Source organism: Ictidomys tridecemlineatus, chromosome 7 (genome assembly GCF_052094955.1).
Source record: "Ictidomys tridecemlineatus isolate mIctTri1 chromosome 7, mIctTri1.hap1, whole genome shotgun sequence".
Lineage (NCBI taxonomy): Eukaryota > Metazoa > Chordata > Mammalia > Rodentia > Sciuridae > Ictidomys > Ictidomys tridecemlineatus.
In genome coordinates, this window is record NC_135483.1 from 138,280,544 (window position 1) to 138,303,055 (window position 22,512).

The following is a 22,512-nucleotide window of genomic DNA, read 5'->3' on the forward strand; positions in this document are numbered from 1 at the left end:
ACGGTGGGGACACATGGAGAGTTCCTCCAAAGGGAAGCAGGGAACTGGGGGCTACAGGAGAGCAAACCTTGTGACTGAGAGGGAGAGAGATTGAGAACTCCATGGGGAGCATGGGGGTCAATGGGTTAGTAACAGAAACAAAAGCAGAGGAAGAAGATCACAGGAAATCCAGGCTGTGCGGAGGCAGGAAGGAACAAGCAGTTGTACCCTTCTTCTAAGGCAGAGAGTCTGGGAAGAGTGGGATGAAGGGGTCCACTGGCCATGTTGATTTCAAACTGGTTGTGGATATCTAGAAGAGGCAGCCTGGATCTGAACCTCAGAGAGATTGCCCAGGCCTGCCTTTCATTCCCCAGGTTAGGAAGACACTCGACTATTCAACATTCTGCAAAAAGGCTCCCACAGTAATTTAACAACTAATGCACAAATGGGAATCAAACACCTAGACATTAGGACATTATGCAGAAAAAAAGAAAAAGACCAATACTGAACTCCAGAGATTAATGTTAGGACAGGCAAAGGACAAAAGACTTCTAAGGGGGATGGGGATGTGGCTCAAGCGGTAGCGCGCTCGCCTGGCATGCATGCAGCCTGGGTTCGACCCTCAGCACCACATACAAACAAAGATGTTGTGTCCGCCGAGAACTAAAAATATTTTTAAAATTCTCTCTCTCTCTCTCTCTCTCTCTCTCTCTCTCTCTCTCTCTCACTCTCTCTTAAAAAAAAAATTATAAAGACTTCTAAGGGACACAAGAAGGAATGGACAAGAAATGAAAGGAAACGAAACAGTTTTGAGAAGATGACCAAAGAATCAAAGATAGGGACTAGAAAACATGGGATCCAAGATGATGGAGAAGAGGTAGGCTAAGATCAACTCCTCTAGGGTTGAAATCAAAGAACAGCTGACCAAGGAAGTGGGTGACAGAGGACATGCACAGCCTCACAATCTTGCAAGGTCAGAAACTCAGAGAGACTCAGTAATGCTGGTTACTGGAACACAAAACAGGACTGAAGACAATTATTTAGTTCAGCAACAAAGAGATGAACAAGATGAGAGGGGTTCCAGGGAGGTGATGGGCAGATAGATTTTGAGGTGAGGAGTCAGAAGAGGGGACAGGAAAGGGCAAACCAATGAAATAAATGAAGGAGAAATAAATGAAGCCCATGAAATAAATGAAGGAGAAAGGGCTGTCACTGGAAAGGAATACGCACTGGCAAATGGGCTACATTTTTAACAAAGAAAAAGACAAGTATACCTAATGGGGCAAAGTCAGTAGAAAAAGAGAATATTTTTTTTTTAATTTCAGATTAATTTTTAATTTCAGCTATAGAGATCAACAGATCATGCCATTAACCAAATAAAATACACAAAAGGAAAGTGTGGCTGACCATAAATTATCTGTCTTCTTTGACCATTATAAAAATTTTAACAGAATTTTAATCAATTAAAACTTAAGTATGGATTTACAAATCCAAATCTCACATAATTCACTTTTTAAGAAATTTTTGTCATTCCAAGTTCAGCCATTGGCACAAAAGTAGGCCAGTATCCCCAAAGAAACATTATCCCATTGGACCAATCTGAATGCTTCCAATATGAAGAACCCTTAAGCTATTAAGGGTTTCCAGACACTTGACCTTCCTCTCCTGTTAATATTGTCATTATTAAAATACACCATCACTTATAACTTGTTTTGAAAATGAAAAGTGCTTGTTTCCAACATAATTTATTTAAAAAAAAAAGCAAATTTCTTTTCTCAATCCAAAAAGTATTTATCAAACCTAATAAAGATCCTGCTTAAAAAGTGGATCTTAAAAGTTAAACTGAATGAATTATTTGTATGATTACTGAAAATAACAAACACACACACACACACACACACACACATTTTCTTACCTGTGCCATCAATCTTTTGCTTATAAATCATATCTTTTGATGTATCTGAAAAAAAGATTGTGTTCTCCTGGGCATCAAAATCAATCCCAAGAAAAAAAGAAGGATTCCCCGTCACTGGAACCATGACATCCTCCTGGGTGGAGGGGGTGAATGGGATCCCACGCACAGCCAGTTCAGATGAAAAGATCAAGAAGTTCTTAATAGCTGTAGGAGGAAGGACAGCACAGTCAGCCACAGCATGGTTCTTGCCTTCACCAAATCCCAGACAAATCACATTGTTCATAAAGACACTTTATCATCATGAAATATAATTTTGAAATAAACATAACAAATTTGTGAAAACCATAGCTGGTAATAATGGAAGGGAAGAAGAAGAAAAAAGCAACTATAAAGGTGATACACGGATTCAAAACTTCTTCCTGAGAACTTTATCTTTAGGGTTTATTGGCATTAAAAGCAGTGTCCACATACTATAAATTTTAAAATAGAATTTGCTAAACTCCACAGTAATTCCATCAAAATCCTCCAGGTGGAATGACCTTTGGACAGAAATTGACACCAACAATCATAAGGCAGCTTTTGGGGTGTCAAGATCAGAAAGAAAAACAGAATCAATATCAATGGAATGAGACAAGGTGAGGGAGAGGAGGAACAAAGGAAAGGGGTAAGAAGAAGTGATTATTAAAAGCCAAGAAGGAGACAGACAGTACACCAGGAATTCAAAAAGACAGTGATAAAGGCAGTATAGCCAAGACATAATAACTGCAAAAAGGAATTTAAAAACAAAATCATTAGACAATGTACTACTGATAAAAGTTATATACATATGGCTTTTTAAATGAGGGAGATTTTTATCTGAATCTAGGACTACCCCCAATGTTAACAAATTTATCTTAGTTAGAATTTAAAAGTTTAAAAAGTCCATAGAAGCTTCCAGAAAGACCATCCAGGAAGCAAGAATTTATCAGAGATGAAAAGAGAATTGCAAAAGGTGAAGTGAAATAAATATTATAGTCACGTATTTCATCGTTCGTTGGTTAGGGCCTAGGCCATGGGTGAATAATGAGGAGACCTGCAGGCAATCCAAGAGGAAGAAAGGAAAGCTTCAATGGAAGAGTGAAACAGGAGCTGAGAGGCAGGTGTAAAAATCAAAGTTTGAACTGAAATGAAAAATTTCATGAGAAATTGAGCCAGCCTAAGAGTTTGTTTTGGATACAGCAATAAAGCCAGATGAGATTAAGGTGGGATTACCTGGCTCAAAGGGCCATATGTGGTGGTCTAAGAGAAGTCAATAAAAGGGATGGGCTACCTCCCTTCCCATCAAAGTTCAGGCTAATGTCTAAAGTGGAAATGGTAGGCTGGGGTACAGCACTTGTCTAAAGTACAGGAGAGTCTGGGCTTCATCCCCAGTACTGAAAAATAAAAAGAATTGGAAACAGTATACATAGTATGGAAAAGAACACCAAGTGCAGTCACATGGAATTCAGAAATCACAGTAAAAAGAGATGAATGTTTCAGGAAACAAAGAGGAAAGGAAGACCAAGAAAATCCTAGATGAAGATTTAAAGGAAAGACGGAATTTTACATCTTCAAATATAGCTCTATGTACAGGGAACATGGTGCCTACCAAAGAAGCTGTTCTGTGGGCTAGAGAAAGCTTTTTTTGCAGTGAATTAGTCAGACAGAGACCTGGCCCAGTGCCCAGCAGCAGCAGCTGTCTGGCTACCCTGATGCTGCCTGCCAGAAGGACCCACCAACACAGATTTCTTACCAACACAGCGGCGCTCATCCCGATCCAGCTCAAAGCCAAATAAGCACTTGCAACGGTAACCCAGACCATCATTATCGGTTCTGTGGCTGAGGACGCAGACGTGCTCACAGCCCCCTTTGTTATCTCCACATGGGTTGCTAGCTGGGGGAGAAATACACAGGGTTCAATCACAATTAGACAGATGTAACACTCCAAGTCATGTGAAGCCACTTTAGCCCTGTAGATGAACCCAGTGATGGGTTTGCAACACTGTGGAGTCATCACTCCAGACGTGGTTACCACATCCGGCTGCACAAACCCTCCCAACTTCACTGCTCTCCTGTCCATTCTCAAACTGGTGATTACAAAAATCAGGACTCCCACCACTGGATAACCATGGGATTCTTTTCCCACAGTAATTATAAGGTCTGTCTGCTAGCCTCAATGATTAGAATTAACTACCCACCCCTGAATTTTTCTTTTCTTTTCTTTTTTGTTTGTTTGTTTGTTTATTTTTGGTACCAGTGAACCCAGGGGTGCTTAACCACTGAGCCAAATCCCCAGGCCTTTTTGATATTTTATTTAGAGATAGGGTCTCGCTAATTTGCTGAGGCTGGCTTTGAACTTATGATCCTCTGCCTCAGCCTCCTGAGCCTCCTGAGTTGTGCCACCGCACTCAGCACTACCCCAAATTTTTTTAAAATAAAAAATTCAGTACTATCCTTATCATTCATAAAATATAATAAGTAACTATTACTCAATGGGTACTTATTTTGTACAAAACTCCAATAAATAACCAATAACCCCAAGGAGTAAACATTATTACCCCAATTTTACAGAAGTCTCTAAAAGGTTAGACAACTTGTCCAAGATTATTCATGCCTAAATAGCTAATTCTAATCGAGACCTGATTCCAAAACCCTATGTGTCTGCCTCCGAAACTAGTTTATGTTTCCCAAAGCCATCTTTCAAGTTGTAACCTTGGGAAGCTCACTGCACACTGTACAAGACTGTCACAGACAAAACTTTCAGATTTACTTTCTAAATTGTCTTCTGAACCTTTGACTTATTCTTCAGAATGGTCTCTTTCTCTTCTCAAGTGGATTTATTTGGGGAAATAATCTGGATGATCAAACTGGGTAAAGGCACATGTGAAATTAGTAGCTTTATAAATTGAGTCTGAAAAGTACTCCAAATTGAGATTTCCAACATGTTTTCAGATATATTTTCCCAGGATGAAGATATCAAAGGTTATTCATCTTCAATATCTATTCAATTCTAGTATATTTTTAAAGCAACCTAATTGCCTGTTGTCTCTCTCCATCCTAAACAGTTTCATCACTTAATATGAGAGTTTGAAAACAAATCTGTATTTCTCCAAATTACCGTTCACCAACATTAAGCTTTCTACCAACTTAGTCTAGTTTTGGTGTATTTCTTTTCTATGATCCACAAACAAATACAGAAGAGCCATAGACAGTTCAAATGGACATGTCAAAGCTCAATTCAAAACTCTGAAACACAAACAAAGTTATTATAAAATAACAAAAAAATAAATAGTGTCTGAATCAAAATATTTCTTTTCTTTAATAAGTGACCAATCAGAAACACCAAACCCAGTTGAACCATAACAGACCCAATACAAACCAAAGAACAGATCCATATGTATACAACAGTGAAGAAATAAAATGGACCCCATGCTATGCAAAATGAGTGTTTAGAATATGCTATTTTCCTCTATGGGGCCTCTGTTTCCTTAACTATAATATTAGAGTTTTGAAATAGGAAATTCTCTCAGTAGAATGAGGGTAGGTGTTGTGGTCTAAACTAATCAATAAAATCAGTAAGAGTGTAAGTTATAGGTTATATATTAGTAAAATATATATACACATATATATATATATAATAGACATAATAAGTGAGATAAGACAATTATAAGCAAGAACTGTCATAAACAGGTCTAAGACTCCATTTTGTTGCCTTCTATAAAAAATTCTGTTACAAGAACTATTTCTGAGAAACTGAAATGAAAGCTGTTTTCTTATAATATATTGTTTTCTGTACTTTGTACCCCACAAAATGTACTCAACCCAGGATATGGTAGTCTTGGTGACCCAAGACTTTGAAGTAGATTCTTTCCCCCACATAACCACCTGCTCGAACTCAGGATATGGCTGTCTAACACCTGCTCAGACCCAAGATGTAGTTAACTGAGTTACAAGCTGATTGATTTTTCCTAGCTTCTCTACTTGCTTGCTTGCTAACTGGAAAACTCTAGTCCTGCTTAGGGCTCTCAGGTCCCGCTTGCTATTGTTTTAACTTCTGTGATTGGCTTGCTTGAATGATGCTCAGGAAAGCCCCTGAGTTGTGGTTTTCCTCTTTAAGTTCCCAGGATACAGGCCAGGAAATTGCTGCTCTCCCACAGAGCTTCAGTCTCTATGGGTGGGTGACAGTCCCTGGCCAGGTAAATAAAGCTCTCCTTGATTTGATTGTTTTATGAAGTGGCTCCCCATAACATAGGTATCTGGATTTGATCTGTTTATAGCTAGATCCCCAGCACCTAGACCTGGCACCCTGCAGGGGCCAGTAAACATCTATTAAATGAATCTCTAAATTTCCTCTAGATTCAGTACTTTTAATTCTAATTTCATTGAAAGCCCATGATCTGCAGAGTCAATTTCTGAGGGTTTAATACTCTAGATAATCCTCTGTATGTTTGAGAATATCACCCAGATCCCAGGAGGAGATCTCTCATCATTAACTTCCACAGCTTTGGAAAAAAAATGTTTCTAACAAATCTAGTACCAAACAGGGTCTCACCACTATTGTGTGGCTTACCAGTGGGCTGCCTGAGGGCGTGGTAAACAGTCACCCCATAGGGCCTCAGAGAAGACTGATGGTACACCTGTGGGCTGCTGTCTGTGAACTTGTTTGCCTTCATTACAGCCAACTTGGTCCAGTCAGTGAAGAACACTTGGTCCTCAAACAAGCTTATTCCAAAGGGATGAGGGATGATGGAGCCTCCATGAACTACGGTCTTCCTGTTACAAAAGATATGTAGACATCACACAATTTTTTGTTTTGCTTTATTTTCATTAAAGGTGTAGGTAGTTCAGTTAAATGCTTGAAAAAGCTAAATAATTTATTGTTGAAATAATAGAATATACAGAAAGATACATGTGAAATTACATTTACATTTGATAGGATTTCCATACTGCTTCTTGGTAAAGACCATTGAGGTTTGAATCCTAGTCCTAGTCAATCCTCTAGGCTGTTCTAGATTTTGAGGTGAAATTAGTGTTTTCTCACTAATTCTTCATTCCTTTAAGGTTGCCTGGCCTATAAAAGGTAAGATGCAAAAGAACATTCCAAATTCCATAGGTGAAAGAGTATAATAAGGGTGAGAAGTCCAGTGGACGATGTCCCCAACAAATACTTCCTATAACTGCACTGACCGTTTCTCAGCAACTAGCACACGGAATGGCGAGCAGCAGAGTTAAACCCCCAGTTTGATGAAACTATCCATGGATCATACTTGTAACGGAGGCACAGAATGCGCAGAGCTGCATAAGAAGAAAACAGAAGCAAGAGGTGCCCAGCAAGGAAAAGAAATCAATAGCACCTGCCATGACTAACTCTATGTAAGTGATGAATCAGTTAGACACATGCACAAAATGAAGAGAAGGATGATTCCTGAGGAAAAACTCTTATTTTCTTTCTTTCAAGGGAAAGAAAGAAAGAAAGAAAGAAAGAAAGAAAGAAAGAAAGAAAGAAGGAAGGAAGGAAGGAAGGAAGGAAGGAAGGAAGGAAGGAAGGAAGGAAGGAAGGAAGGAAAGAAAAATATTTGCAGCCCTTGAAAGCTAAAAAGCATAATAGGGCTCTAAGAAAGGAATCGGAGGCACTAAAACTGGCTAAGGTGACAAGTTGGTACACACTTAGAAACACTTGATAATGACATGGCACACTGAAATGAGAGAATGGTTTTCTTTTTTTTGGTTGGCAAATTCTAGAACCCTGAATGCCACCTGCTGGCAAAGCCAGAGGCAATGACTCTGTGATTACAGCTGTGCTCACGAGCTTTTATATTTCTTTGGTGTTTCTTCACAGCCAGCAAAACACTCAGATCTTTCTGAAACTCCACTGATTTTTGTCTATTGTATTTTACTTCAACCTTAGCATAAAAATATTGAGTATAATGCTAAAATGCCCCCATGGAAAAGAGAAAAACATTTAAGCAAATTTCCCAATTGGTTTTATAAGACATCAGGTTGACTAATACTTTCTCATTAAATTAATGTTCTGGATACAGCAACCTTTAGTGACAGGTAGTCATAGTATTAAAACCCAATAGCTTCATTTATAAAAGAAGAGATTTTTTTTCTAAGAATATGTAATCCAGTGGCAAACTGTGATATTATCCTTACAAAATAGAGAAAAAATAACCAGAATATTCCTTTCAGTGAAAAAACAATGAGGTCACTTGTAAAAATTAAATTGACCGGTCTATTTGCAGAATACCTGTGGCTTAGCATGAATTGACCCTAGGTATAATCCTCAGCACCAGAACAGCAACAACAACAAAAATAAAAAATAAAAATAATTTCTCCTTAAAATTTGATATATATAAAAGTAAAGTAAAATCCAATTAATACCCACTGAATAATATTAAATAAATAATAAATATTTATTTATTTAACATTATTTTATTTAACAATAAATAAATATTTATTTATTTATTTATCAAGGGAAAGTTTAAAAACTAAAAGGCAAATTGTGGTATATATACAAAATGGAATATTACTCAGCATTAAAAGAGAATAAAATTATGGCATCTGCAGGTAAATGGATGGAGTTGGAGAATATCATGCTAAGCAAAGTAAGCCAATCCCAGAAAGAAAAAAAATGTTCTCTCTGATAAGTGTATGCTGATCCATGACGGGGTAGGGGTTGGGGAGGCATGGGAAAAATGGAGGAACTTTGATTGGATAAAGGGGAGGAAGGGGTGGGAAGGGCTTATGAGGACAGGAAAGATGGTGGAATGAGATGGACATTATTACCCTAGGTACATGTGTGACTGCACATATGGTGCAATGCAACATCATGTACAACCAGAGAAATGAAAAGTTGTGCTGCAACTGCGTACAATGAATCAAAATGCATTCTGCTGTCATATATACCTAATTGAAATAGATTAATTAATTTTAAAAAACTAAAAAGATACAGTGGTTTTTGGAAAACAAAGTATGAGGAACCCAGAAAAATAATGGTCTCAGGAGTAAATGAAAATAACAAGTTCATCCAGGAATCAGAAATGGGTTTTATTTTGGTTTGGGTTTTTTTTTTTTTTTTGGTGGGGGGGTGGGTAATCAGGAATTGAACCAGGGCTTTGCACATGCTAGGCAAGTGTTCCCCCAGTGAGCTACACTCCCAGCTCAGAGAAAGACTGGAGAAAATGAATGTTATTATGGAACACAAGAAAGTTTAAAATTAAGAGCCTGTCACTTCATGCAGATCTCAATGCATAGGTCAGTTAAACTATCATGTCAATCAACAAAGTGATATTTTAATTCTGGCCCCATGGCAGGCATCTCTGTCAATTTTATGCACTTTCCTTCAAACTCATAAAGCCACAGAAAACACTTCTTACCTTTGAAGTCCATCATAAGTTACAGTTTCAATGTAGTCGAACCGTGAGTCCACCCAATACACACGCTTGGCTGTCAAATCCAGGGTGATGCCAGCAGGCCATCCCAGCTTTGTCTTCACCAAGTCTTTCCGGATGCTGCCATCCATGAAAGCCCTTTCCAACTTAGGTTCCCCAGAAAGGCTCGCCCAATCTGAGAAAAATAGGTAACTACAAAAGGAAAACAAAAGACAAAAAGTCTGTTATTTCACAAGTTTACTTGAGTAATTTTTTTTCACACATAGCATGTTTGGATCAATGGGATTTCCCATTGAATAACTAACCATGGCTGTATAAAACAATAGAAATTTTACAAGCATTTTAAAAAACAGACTGGCAGGGCCAATCAGGAGACTCAATAACTCTAAATAGCAACCTTAACATGCAATAATATAGCAGCCTAAAATTTTATGTTCACCTTCCCTTACTGACTCTTTTATTTCTCATTTTACACCCAAGAAAATTTGTATATATATTTTTTTCTTGTTGGTTCTGGGGATTGAACCCAGGGCCTTGTGCATGTGAGCAAACACTCTACCAACTGAGCTATATATCCCCACCCCGAAAATTTATATTTTAAATGAGCTATTAAATTCTCTTCCTCAACCCTCTACTCAGTAGTATAACCCAAAGAAAATGTCCCACCATTTTCAAGGAAAAATAGCTGATATTACAAAGTAGAAACGAATAATCACCAGTCACCAACTAAATTTCATCCAAGGGGCCTAAGACTCAACTATGAAATGCTAGGAGAACTGTCTCTTAAGACTCTTATCAAATGTGTAAAACAGGAAATTTTTCATTAAACCTGAAGAAAAGTAAACAGGAGCAAGCATTCTGCTAGGCTGATTCACATTGAACAACCCAGCTTGACATCTCAACTGCCGCTCACAACAAAAAAGCACTAAAAGAGATAGTTGCAACTATTTCCCTCTCTTAAAAATTTTTCAGCTAATTCATGTTAGCATGATCATCTTAATAATGGTAATCTGCAGTAATGTTTGGTGTAATAATTTAGTAATTGAGTCAGAACACAGAATTCAATCTCTTAGCTTGGCAAATACTAAGAAAAAAAATTCATATGCCCAAAACATCAAGTAGCACACCAATAAGTGTGTTTGGATGACATATCCTTGAACAGGATTATATTTAGTCAACTCCTTTAAAGCTTCTATGAATAGACACATAAAACAAACATGGATTCTAGAGTAGAGAACCTAAAAGAAATCAGAATTAACCTCCAATTAAGATATGTAAGATGTATAGGCAGAGAGACAAAATTCTAAAAATGCCAAGATCTATGTGTTTTCACATCACTCACCCAACAGTTGGGTCCAGGGCGATTCCTCTAGGATGCCCCAAATTTTCAGTTATAAGGGTAACCCTGTGGCTTCCATCCAAATCTGTCATATCTATGCGATTGACCCTGGTCTCCACCACATAAAGTTTATTATTAATCCAGTCCACAGCCAGATTTTCTGGAGTGTCAACAGAAACATTGAGAACTTCTTGGATATTTAAACCATTGATGTCAACTGAAAAAACCTGAAAGAAAACCCAAAATTATTATATTTCTGGTTTTTTTATTTGTTCTAATTAGTTATACATGACAGTAGAATGCATTCAACACATCATACATAAATGGAGTATAACTTCTCATTCTTCTGGTTGTACATGATGTAGGATCATACCAGTCATGTAGAAATAAGCATGACTATAGGCACTGTTTTCCTCTCTTCATTCATTGTATCTATTTTATAGGAAGCAATCATGTAGACCCCAAAAAAGTTCACTGGCAGCTTGCTATTTTACATTGTGTATTATTGGGAGAACATGGGTTTTTTTCCAGAGTATAGGAGATACAAATACAGGAGTTGGTTTTCACTTTTATTTTTTTTATTTTTTTATTTTTGTTTTCTTAAAGCCTATATTTCCCATTCTTGGAAGTTATCAAAAGCTTAATTAAATAATGTGGATTTTTGGTGAAGGAAGTGGTGGTAGTGGTTTGTTTTGACTTTTAGTTGTTATCAAATCAGAGTTGTTAGTAATCCAAATTCTCAATTTTTAGAAATTTTATGCAAGCTATCATTGAAGTGAATAAGAATTTTATTACTGGTACAAAGAAATGTAAGAGGAATAAATAAATAAAATTCCATAACTCTTTAGGAGTCTCTAAAATGTATGCTTTAAAAACTTCCATCACATTACTCAAAATTGAAGTTGAATCCATGAGACTTTCCATATAAGATGCTGTAAATGAAATTTTGGCTGTTACACAAAATTCTGTCAATATTTGTTACCCAATCCTCCATTACAGTTCCATTTAAAAGATGCAGGCAAAAATCTGATTTTTATCATCCAGAAAAGTAGAGTATTTTTTTACATTTTAAGTGATCAAGTTTCAAAAATTACTACCAAATATCTTTCCAGTTTTGAAAGAATGTCTACTATTTCTTTTAATTAGACTTTTGGACTCCTTTTTGAATAAAATTAAAAGTTGCTCAAGGCTAATCCATATAATAGACTGCTTTGTTTAATAGGTCACATGTAACAGTATAGCACAGAAAGGTGCTGATTAACATAAACTATCTCAAGGGCCTTTTTTGTTAGGAAACAAAGGAACTTTCCCCTTGACTCCCCCCAAAATGAGAAGCTATCAACACTTTGTGCTTGAGGTTCTATTCAGCTCCTAAACTACACTCCTGAAATTTCTATTTACCTTATCTCGCACCGTGTCTGTCCAAAAAACTCTCTGTAGGTGATGGTGAAAATCCACACCCACGGCCACTCCACGATTTTGAGACTCCACCAGAATCTGGAAGCTTCTTCCTTGAATATCACCAATTAGCAAATCCCGACCATTAGAGAAGATAATGGAGGCCTCACCAGCTAGATGTGAAGAAGAAAACTGTGACTATTCCAGGTGAGTCAGGAAGTGGAATAGCTTACAACTGATAGACTTCCTGCTTTTCCAAATGCTTTCTTCTGTTGTCTTCTTTGATTCTAAAATAAGCCACTGATGCACACAGCAATCATTCTACCCATTTTGCTCATGTGCAAACTGAAGCACAAAGATGTTTAATGAAGTACCTCAAAATCACTGAAAGTTAAAAACAGAATCTGGAAAGATTTCAAGTGTCCTGATTGCTAGTCCATGCACTTTCAATGACACTGAAGAGACTATAGCAGGGATTTCCAAGAATTCTTGATGACATAGGCACCTTACCTCCATGTACAACTTTTGATTGTGTTAAACACAGAACATGAATTAAAGATTACTAGGGGAGGGTAGGGATGTAGCTCAGGGGTTGAGCACTTGCCTAGAATGCACAAAATCCTGGGTTCTAGCCAACACACACACACACACACACACACACACACACAAAGATTTTCAGGAAATCACTCTGTAAAAACTGTAAAGGGGCTGGGGTTGTAGCTCAGACTGGTAGAGTGCTTGCCTAGCATATGAGGTACTGGATTCGATCCTCAGCACCACATATAAAAAAATAAAAAATAAAGGTCCACTGACAACTAAAAAACATTTAAAAAAAAACTATAAAAATCATTGCGATGGTGGATCCAATCTGCTCTGTCTATAAACTTACAAGTATGCAAAATCACATATGAATAATATACAATCTTTTTGCAAAAGCTAAAGACAAGAAATTATTTAAAACTCCATCAGAGGAGGACTGGTTAAATAAATTAACTAACTGCATACTAATTATATACAAAAATGGAATATTTTGCCACTATAAAAAAAAGAATTGAGCTTTATGTGCTAATATGGAAAACTCTCAAAGGTATATTAAGTGACATTAGCAAGATGCAATAATGAGCATACAGCTTGTGAGCATATTCACAAAGGAGTTAAATATCTATATTTGTGTACCCTGATGTAACCATTTAAAAATCTCTAGAATCAAAATAAAGAAACAGCAATTACCCAGGGAAGAGGGGAAGTAGAAACTTGACAGTGGGGGAAGGGATGAAGGGAGACATTTTACTTGATTTCTTCTTACAATTTAAAATCATTGAACATACATTACCTATTTTAAAATAAATGAATTCAATGGTTAAAAATCAGCTGCACCTAAAAGTTAGTACACAACAAATCAGGTATTTCTATGCATGCAAAAACAAATAGAAAATGAACAATTCATGGATCATGTGACCAGTGAAATTTCAGAAGGCACCAAAGGCACTTCAAAATCAAGTGTGAAATCACAGCTGAAAAAAGGAATTAGAGCAGGGGGCAGAGCACTTGCCTAGAGTGCACAAGACCCTGGGTTCAGTCCCCAGAAGGAAGGAAGGAGGGAAGGAAAGGAGTTGGGGAGTTAAACTTGAGACCCAGAAAGTAATGATGACAAAACTGCTTTGAGCACTACAGTACTATTAGACCAATTCCAACAAAATGCCTGTGATAAGGATATTCACACAAATTTTAATCCAAAGACAATCTGTCCATTTTGAAATACTCCCAAATTTTGCATGAGCAATACCAAAATTATTTGTATAAATAAACGCCACCTACATTTGTGGTGAGTAAATTAATTAAAATTTCAATGTCCACGTCAGGCAAATACAGCCGTAAGAACCTATTCCACAGCTGTATATGAGGGGGTGATATAATAGCCTAGACCAATAAATATTAATTATGGCCACCATTAACATAAAGATTGGTCCTTAATAATCAAAGTACAAATTAATGTTGACTCATTCTTCGAAGCAGCCAGGACCACCTCTGATTTGTGATGATAAAACCCTGCTGCCTGCTTAAATGCTGACATTTCTTTCCTCCTCGGCTGTGGAAAGACTGCTAGCAGAAGTCTATTGTTCAGAGAAACAGGTGTCCACCATGTACTCACAGGAATCATTAGCTTTGCAATGGTTTCCACGCTCCAGTATATACCCTTCTTCACAGTGGCACACATGATGGCCCATTCGGTTTTCACACTTCTGGTCACAAATGCCCCATATCTGACAATCATCAAAATCTGCCACGTAAGAAAAATACACTCATAATCATGTTTATCAGCATTTCTTGAGCAGTCTCAGACAATACTCCTAGTCAAGATGACCCTCCTCTGAAGGTTGGTACACATTCCAAATGCTTCAAAGGGAAGTGTTTATACCCAAATCCATATATATATTTGGATATATGGATTTTTTTTTTGCAAAATGTGCTTCCCAAATGCTATCCACTTGTCCCTATGGTTATCTAAATTCATATTTAGATTAATTAAAATTAAGTTAATAATTCAGTTTCTCAGTCATATGTGTCACAGTTTAGCTCCTCAATAGACCACTAGTTACCAAATTGGAGAGTGAAGATATAGGAATATTTGCCACGTTGCTGAAAGACCAATTGGATAGAATATTCCATAACAAAGACTGATCTATACTCATCTTCAAGAAGACATGATCTGTCACTGCAGTAAAGTGTTTGGAAAGGTCTATTTACCCAGCTGTCGTCCCTTTGATATCAAAAAATTATAACTGAAATTAAAAATATTCTCAAGGCATGAAGACTATCTTCTAGTTTTTCATTAACTTATTCGTTCATTTAATAAGTTTTTAAAAAATCCTTACATGGAAAAGCTCAATTCATAGCCATAGAAGCCCCAGTTCCGCTGTGTGAAAAATTTCAATGTAATTGGCAAAGATCAGATGGTGCCATCATTGGTGAATCATGGCTGTCATTTGAGCTCCCAGTCCACCACCACCCTCCATCATCCTTCTCTCTGCTCTCTTCCCTGGGAGGGTGATCTCCACAGCCTATACCAACAGAATTCCCATCCCTTCTAGCTTTAGGAAGTTCTCAAGATTATACTTTCTGAAACTGTTGCACCCTCAGGTCTAAAATTCTCCAGATTTCTGCAATCTGATTTCATTTGCAGATGAATGCCAGAGGTGTGAACTGGGTTCCACTACATACGTTGTGTGGTCCCCCATCCCAGGACTCCCAACTAGAAAGGACCAAGAAAGTTCCAGGATCAAGTGAATTATTCCATTTTTTTCCCCTCCAGGCTAAAACCTGACAACATGGCTCATCACATCTTTCTTGCCAACTACTATGACTAACCAAAGGCAGGAAAATCAATCCTCTCTTGATAGAAGGTAAAAAAAAACCACACAGGAGTGAAAGCGCCTCATGGATAAAACTCCTCACATCAACCCCAAGAAAGCTCCACCTGAGGCTTCACCTGAGCGGGAACGAAAAGTATAAGACATTCCCCTGAAAGCCCCCAGAATGTCAAACCCTCATTTGGACAGACTAGGTGTAAGGGTCTGGAGTCACCTGTGAGCAGGAGTTCTGACGTCAAACAGAGGAAAAGCAAAGTCAGAACAGAATTCTTAGGCTCAAAACCCTTTCGTATCACCTGTGCTCCAAATGCACTTTTGAACAAGTGCATAAAATCACTGTCATTTTTAATGACTGAGATTATATCCTTTAGATACTTAGGGTGGAAAACAAAGGCTAATTAAATATCTGTCATCAGTGAAGACAAGAAAATGAAAGTGGAATTGAGAGTTTTCATGAGGGCAGAGAATGGTGGAAACTATGTATAACACTGAAACTATTTTACAACCTCTCTCTCTCTCTCTCTCTCTCTCTCTCTCTCTCTCTCTCTCACACACACACACACACACACACACACACACACACACACCATTTTCTTTTCTATTTACTCTTTGCCTCCTCCTACCAATAAATGCTGCTTTGAAAATAACTAAAAGCTCTTCTTAGCTTAGACCCCCTTGGACACCTCTGATCCATCTGACTGTGTGAAACTCCGCCAAGCCGAATGACCTTCCTGCCCTAACTCTGCACCACGATGTCAGCCTGTCAACAAATAGCATGTCCTGTCAATCAGAAACAATGAGCCCAGCAAACTGTTTCAGCATGCCACAGAGCTTCCACTGCCAGGTCAAGACTACCAAGAGCACATGAATGGCAAAAAGACACCAGATTCATGTCAAGATTATTCAGTTTTATTCTTGATTACTATCAAGGCATTCACGGGAGAACCATGTCTAAGATGACAAATGTTGCAGGGGCTTCCAACACCTGAAGCCTCTGGGACAAATCAGCTATGCAGAGGGTTACAGCCATACAGAGTGTTTGTTGAATTGAAGTGCCTGTGAGAGCAAACCAAAACAGCAACTCCCCTAGAATTTCAGCTCTGCTTAAACAAGTATAACTGGCTTTTTAATGTCATGTGTTTAAACTAAAGAGTTCTCTTTACAAAGAGAAAACTGAAGTCTTCTTTGAAACAAATATCAAATAAATGTTAAATGCAAATCATGCATTCTTAAAGGACAGGAAAGGTCACAGAAAAGGTCTCCGCAGACGGTAAGGGGGCATCACATTCAAAAAGGACCTCAAATGTAGACTTCTGAGCTTTTCTCTAAATAAGGTTATCTGTAGTAAAGTTCCAGAAACACACTGGGGACTTTAAAGATGTCTATTGTGGAACTTAAAAACTAGTGCGCCAGTGTTGGACCACACGACTTCCAATGTGCTATGAACTAAATACAAATCCTGAAATGATCTTGTGCATAACATAATATTGCAATTTTCTATATTGCATTCATTAGTAGTTTACATGTAAAAATTTACAACCACAATAACCTTGTTATATCAACTTTCATATCTTCAGGAGCTGCAAAAAAATTGAGACAGCTCAAGCCTCTGACATGCAAGAAATCCTAGGTACTTGGAAATATAAACCAAGACTCGTCACAGACTAATGTACTGAAAAGATGGCAAACATGCTATCTCTGAGCGCTAGAGTGAAAAAAACAAAGGCTGAGAACAGGTTGTGGGCTTCGCAAGACTGAACTAGGAGAGAAAAAAAAAAAAAAAGGAAAAGGAGAGAAAAGTTGACGTAATCCTGAGATGAGGCTTCTGGTATTTCTATTGGAATTCCTTTTCTACTAGGAGAAAAGGGACTCGCCCAAAGAACTAAAAAGCTGGAAATCGGATTGGCAGCTGGGTGGCAGCAAAGGGGAGTAGAGAAGCCTGACATTTGCCAAAAACAAAGCAGCAGCCTCACCCCTACAGATGAGTACCACTCAGAAAAAAAAGGGATGTCGCCCAAGCAGAGACACTGGGAAGCAAGAAGAGCGCTTTCAAAGACACCTGCCAAATGAGGACATGTGTGTAAAAAGTGATTTTAAATTCCCCGACTACATCACCAATGCACTGATGATAATAAATTTTAAAATCACACTGAAGGCCAGTTGCAGATCACAATGCTTTACTTCTAAAATGTCTTGAAATGATGAGAAACTTGGGGGCTTTTAAAATAATTTGGGGGAGGTCTCCAGAATCCCTCAGACTGACTTGAATGAACCACTTGATCTTAACCCACTTTGCCAAATGCAGTTACTTAAGAGGAGCAACTAGGTTGTGATCAAACCTGAGACACAGACTTGATATCAAAAACCTAAAAATACCTGCTATGAACACCACACGAACAAACTCAATTGGATTACTTAATCAACTGTGAAAATCCAGTTTTTCTCAGCATATTATAGTTCTCACTTATACTGAAGAACAGACTTTCTCAAGAATTTCAAGTTAAATTTGCAAACTAGAGTTTACTTCTGGTACCAAAAGGTTCTTCTGGCCACACATACTGAAGATCAACCACTTATAAAAAAATATAATTATGTTGAAAGCCAAGTATTGAGTGAGAGTGAAGAGTGAATAGCCTCACTAGCTTTATCCAAATTCAGTATTTTTTGCTATTTTATATTAAAATTTTAAAAATTTATTTTAAATTCTAGAGTTGAGGATGTAGCATGTGCAAAGCCGTGGGTTTAATCCCCAGTACTGCCAAAGAGTAAAAATGAAAAATTTAATAAAAATATTTCTTATGCATATCACATTTGTTTATTTGTTTAAAATTTAGAAATCCCTAAAGAATCTCAAATTCCTAAGGATCCAAAGAACATCAATTCTGGGAAAATTCTGAATCATCTATGTTTTGGAGATTCATATATGGCTACTAAATTGAATTTTAATAAGTAGTTACAATTACCTCCCAAACCCCTTTCTCCAATACCAATGAAAACAAAGTTTCTTTAAACCTCTGTGATTGGGGCTGGGGTTGTGGCTTAGCGATAGAGCACTCGTCTAGCACTTGCAAGGCCCTGGATTCGATCCACAGCTCCACATAAAAATAAAATAAATAAAATAAAGGTATTTTTAAAAAACTAAAATGGAAAAATAGAAAAAAAAACCTCTGTGATCATGTTCTGCCTATGTGTTTGTTGTTCATTTACCAAAAATAGGGGAAAAAATAAATCAGAGCTACAAACTCATTGTTCATATCCTAAGAAATCAAACATTGATGTCTAATTCTCCCAACATAAGTCTCCATCTTTCTCATAGCAAATTATGATGACATCAGATTCAAAAATCTCCCCATGGGAAGAATCATTTTTATAATTCAGATAAGAGAGATGTGGGGAATTATTCAACCAATTGGTGTCCAGCTCAAGGGCAACCATTAGCTAGAAGCATCACAATAAAGAATTTCTTATCTTGAATGTCATTTCCAAGCAAAGGTGAAAAGCAGAGGAATTAACACTCAATACAGTACAGGCAGTGACCTACCAACACGGTCACCAGAGCAGTGACAACTCTAGTTGCTGGATCCTAGGGACATTTGTGCTTCCTAGAGAAGAGGCCAAGGGAGCTTAATGGACTGAAAGCAGCAGCTATCTCTCCACCACATGAATGGAAGTATCTGAGCATTGCATAACCAGCCTGGCCATACCAATCCTGCTTCCAAACCTTGATAAAGGAAACCCAAAAGGACTACCCCTATCATCAGGCAGCAGACAGGTCCACGAGGCTAGTCAACTCACTCATCACAAATCCACTCCTTAGCTTACTGCACTTCACAAAAGCTTCTCAGAATTAAAAATTACTCTTTCCAGGTTTTCTTTGAGTATTATGCTGCTCCTGTTATACAGGCAATCACCCCTACCCACAATTACAAACTCCTGCATGTCAGGATCCTGAAGCCCATCAGTAAACTGTGATGAAAAGCCAGGAGCTCCCACTTGTCACTTACCAACACAGGTGCGACTGTCATTTTGGTTGATGATATAAGACGGAGGGCAAAAACAATCTCCTCCATATGGTGTCTTGTGGCATTGGTACTCACAGTTTAGGAGAGGGCACATGCTCATACCTAGACAGAGAAAAAAAATCTTTGTTGAATTTATGGTAACCTCTGGACAAGGCTGATCCACCCAAAAGCTTTTATTATTCTACAAGTAAAAGCCTAATGTGCATGTCATAGAGGTACAGAGAATCTGCCCCATGAAATTCTTCTGCAACATTATATAATAAAAGCTTCATCCAAATTTTAAAAAATAAAACTCCTTTTTAAAAATTACAACTACTGTTACAACCAAATGTAAGTCATTATAAATGCTATTTATGGAAAAATCAGGTCATAAGTCTAAGAATTCCCAAGTAACTATACTGAAAATACACCTAAAAATGTTAAACATGGCTAGCTTCAAGTGGTGAGATTTCAAGGGATTATAATTTTTTTCATATTGTTAACTTTCATTTTTTAACTTTTGACTATGACTACATATCTCATTAATTTTTAAGCTTTTATGATAGAACTCCCAAATGAAAGGGTAGGGGATGCCATAGAAGTCTCTCTCTCAGCATATTTAAACATTATGAGTTTTGTCAGGGAAAAAAATGTTCTTAGGGTTACAGTTACTTGGGCACAGCTAGGCAGCCACAGGTCTGGTTAGAAGGTATACAGCTGATGAAATCAGGGCCACACATTGTATTTCCCTGCAGGACAATCAACTGTCCACACAGTTTATTGGTTGGGGGGGTTATATTCTACAACCACTAACTCTAGTGATTGATCACATAAAATATTATCAAGCAACACTGTGTGGCCAATCCAATGTTACCACTGGAAAAACAACTCAAAGTACATAATCTAGAAACTAGTCGCATTTGTGGGTAGGGAGATACAGCCAGACAAGACTTTTTTCATAAGTAAAAGACAAGAAATAAAATATCCAGAAGAGGGCAGGAGTTACAGTTCACAGAAGAGCACTTGTCTAGTGTGCAAAAGACCCCAACACCTCAAATAATAGTAATAATGATAATGATAATGATATCTCCAGAACACCTTTAAAATCATCAAAATAGTCATTAAGACAAACCTCCCTATTGGAGGGGAAGGCACAATTTTTTTAAGTTCCCCCATCAAGAAATGGAAACTACTTCTTCAAGCCATTCTGGGCTCAGCCAAGTGTCCCACCATGTCACTAAGACATTAGCAAACATGACACAGGTTTGAGCATTAGGGTTTGCTCTTTCCGCCACCATGATAACAAGCCTAGGCTAGCCCCAGCTTTTACTGCAACATTCTGACATGCGAGTGAGCTAGTCTAAGCCAGAAAAACCACTAATTAGCCTACAGAATTGTGAGAAATAATAAAAGGTGCAATTTAAGCCACTAAGTATTGGAGAACTGTGTTGTGCAAATGACAACCGATACACTATGTATTTGAGAATCTGTTCTGAAAGCTACCCATATTTTCCATACTCACTACAATAGTGTCTATTAGTGGTACTGTTTTCATCTTCTCCTCCCGGACAATCTAAATTCCCATCACAAACTTGAAATATTGAGATGCATAGTCCAGACTCTGGGCAAGCCCATTCTCTTGGGTAACACACATGATGACGACGATTGCTCTCTGTTGGGAAAAAAGAGAGAGTTACAGGCCATATGAGAGGGAGAATCAGTCCTTTTTAATCCATGATTAAAAGAAGATAGAAGATATAAACCAAGTAGACAATAGAAATCCACAAATGACCTATATTTTACAATAAATTCATAGTTTCATACGCTACCATCAGCCTTTTATTGAGATTCTAAAGAGTGAGAAAATGGAATTATTTAAGTTCCACTCTTTCTGAAAGAGGCAGCCCCCAGCCAAGCTGTAAGAGCAGAAATCTGATATGAACCTGAAATATCAACAAACTAGATTCACAGCCCTGAAGAGAAGGTTCATGTATTTAAATCATGAATTACAGAATGAGGGCCATCAAGGTAACTCCAGAGTCCCTAAGTTTGGGTTTTGGTTGTTTGATTTCTTTTATTTAGTGAAATGTTGACAGAAGAAGAAAAACCATAATTTTTGGACACTGAAACATGAGACCAATGGATGGTTCCAGAACAAACATCGTCTTTATTATATCTACGACTGGAACAGTGCAGGCAACTTGAAGTATGGTGTGGTGTTAGTAACTTCAGGACAGCTGATGATAACAGCAAGGTAAGGAAGGGCATGGCATTTGCAATTATCTTTTCAAATAATCTTTAAACACTTGACTAAATAGTAGTCTGCCCTGCACCTGCTAGTCCCTAGTTCCATCCCACTGTTCCCAGTGTGGCCTGTCCATCACCACTAATGTCAATGTCTCACCTGGAAATCAGAATTTGCAAAAACTCAAAACAAAACTGAACTGTTGCCACAGTTCAAAGTTATTTTTAAAGGTTGTAAGGTCTAAGAGAAATAATCACATTTTACCCTATTTTCGTACATCCTCTAGCCTACAACAGGTAAAGCAGGCAGAGTGGAATACGGAGGAAAAGATCAGAGTGTGATGAGAGAGAAAAGAGACAGTCCCAACTACTTTGCCTTAATAATAGGAAGGAAGAGGTTAAAAGTTATGCTACATTTGGGTTCAGACATTTTAGGAAAAGCTAGTGAAGTCACCTTCTTCTAATCCACCCACTAATTAATTAAACCCCAGACAATTCGGAGGGTAAAAAAATTCTAACAAGGAAGGGAGGAAAAACTTAAAAGAAATGCTTTTCAGTAGGAATCTCGCCTCCTCCTTACCACAGCCATCTTCATCTGCAAAGCCTTGACAGTCATCCTGTCCGTCACAAACCCAGTTTTGATGAATGCACTGGCCATTGGGGCAGGTGAACTGGTGGCCACCACAGGTCTGATAGTCTGGAAGAGAGAAACAGCTGCACTACACAGTCAAAAGTCCAAGTGCTCACCCTACTACCTGAACTGGGCTCCTAGAAACTGAAGTTTCTACATCAGTATCTTAATAAAACGTAAAAAAAAAAAAAAAAAAAAAAAACAGGAGGAGAAGGAGGAAGA

At 37.8% G+C, this 22,512-nt stretch overlaps 1 protein-coding gene across 4 annotated transcripts in view; it reads right to left on the reverse strand.

The window, feature by feature from the left end:
* Window positions 1-22,512, reverse strand: part of Lrp2 (LDL receptor related protein 2) — a 193,938-nt gene that overhangs the window by 113,814 nt on the left and 57,612 nt on the right. For all 4 annotated transcript variants that reach the window (XM_040294432.2, XM_040294431.2, XM_021727069.3 and 1 more), the window contains exons 7-16: window positions 22,240-22,356; window positions 20,938-21,087; window positions 19,419-19,538; window positions 14,196-14,324; window positions 12,047-12,216; window positions 10,649-10,872; window positions 9,292-9,498; window positions 6,483-6,685; window positions 3,666-3,806; window positions 1,895-2,098 (exon numbers count right to left, since the gene is read on the reverse strand). In XM_040294432.2, coding sequence (XP_040150366.2) covers window positions 1,895-2,098; window positions 3,666-3,806; window positions 6,483-6,685; window positions 9,292-9,498; window positions 10,649-10,872; window positions 12,047-12,216; window positions 14,196-14,324; window positions 19,419-19,538; window positions 20,938-21,087; window positions 22,240-22,356 — 1,665 coding nt within the window. The remainder of the gene's footprint in view (window positions 1-1,894; window positions 2,099-3,665; window positions 3,807-6,482; window positions 6,686-9,291; window positions 9,499-10,648; window positions 10,873-12,046; window positions 12,217-14,195; window positions 14,325-19,418; window positions 19,539-20,937; window positions 21,088-22,239; window positions 22,357-22,512) is intronic.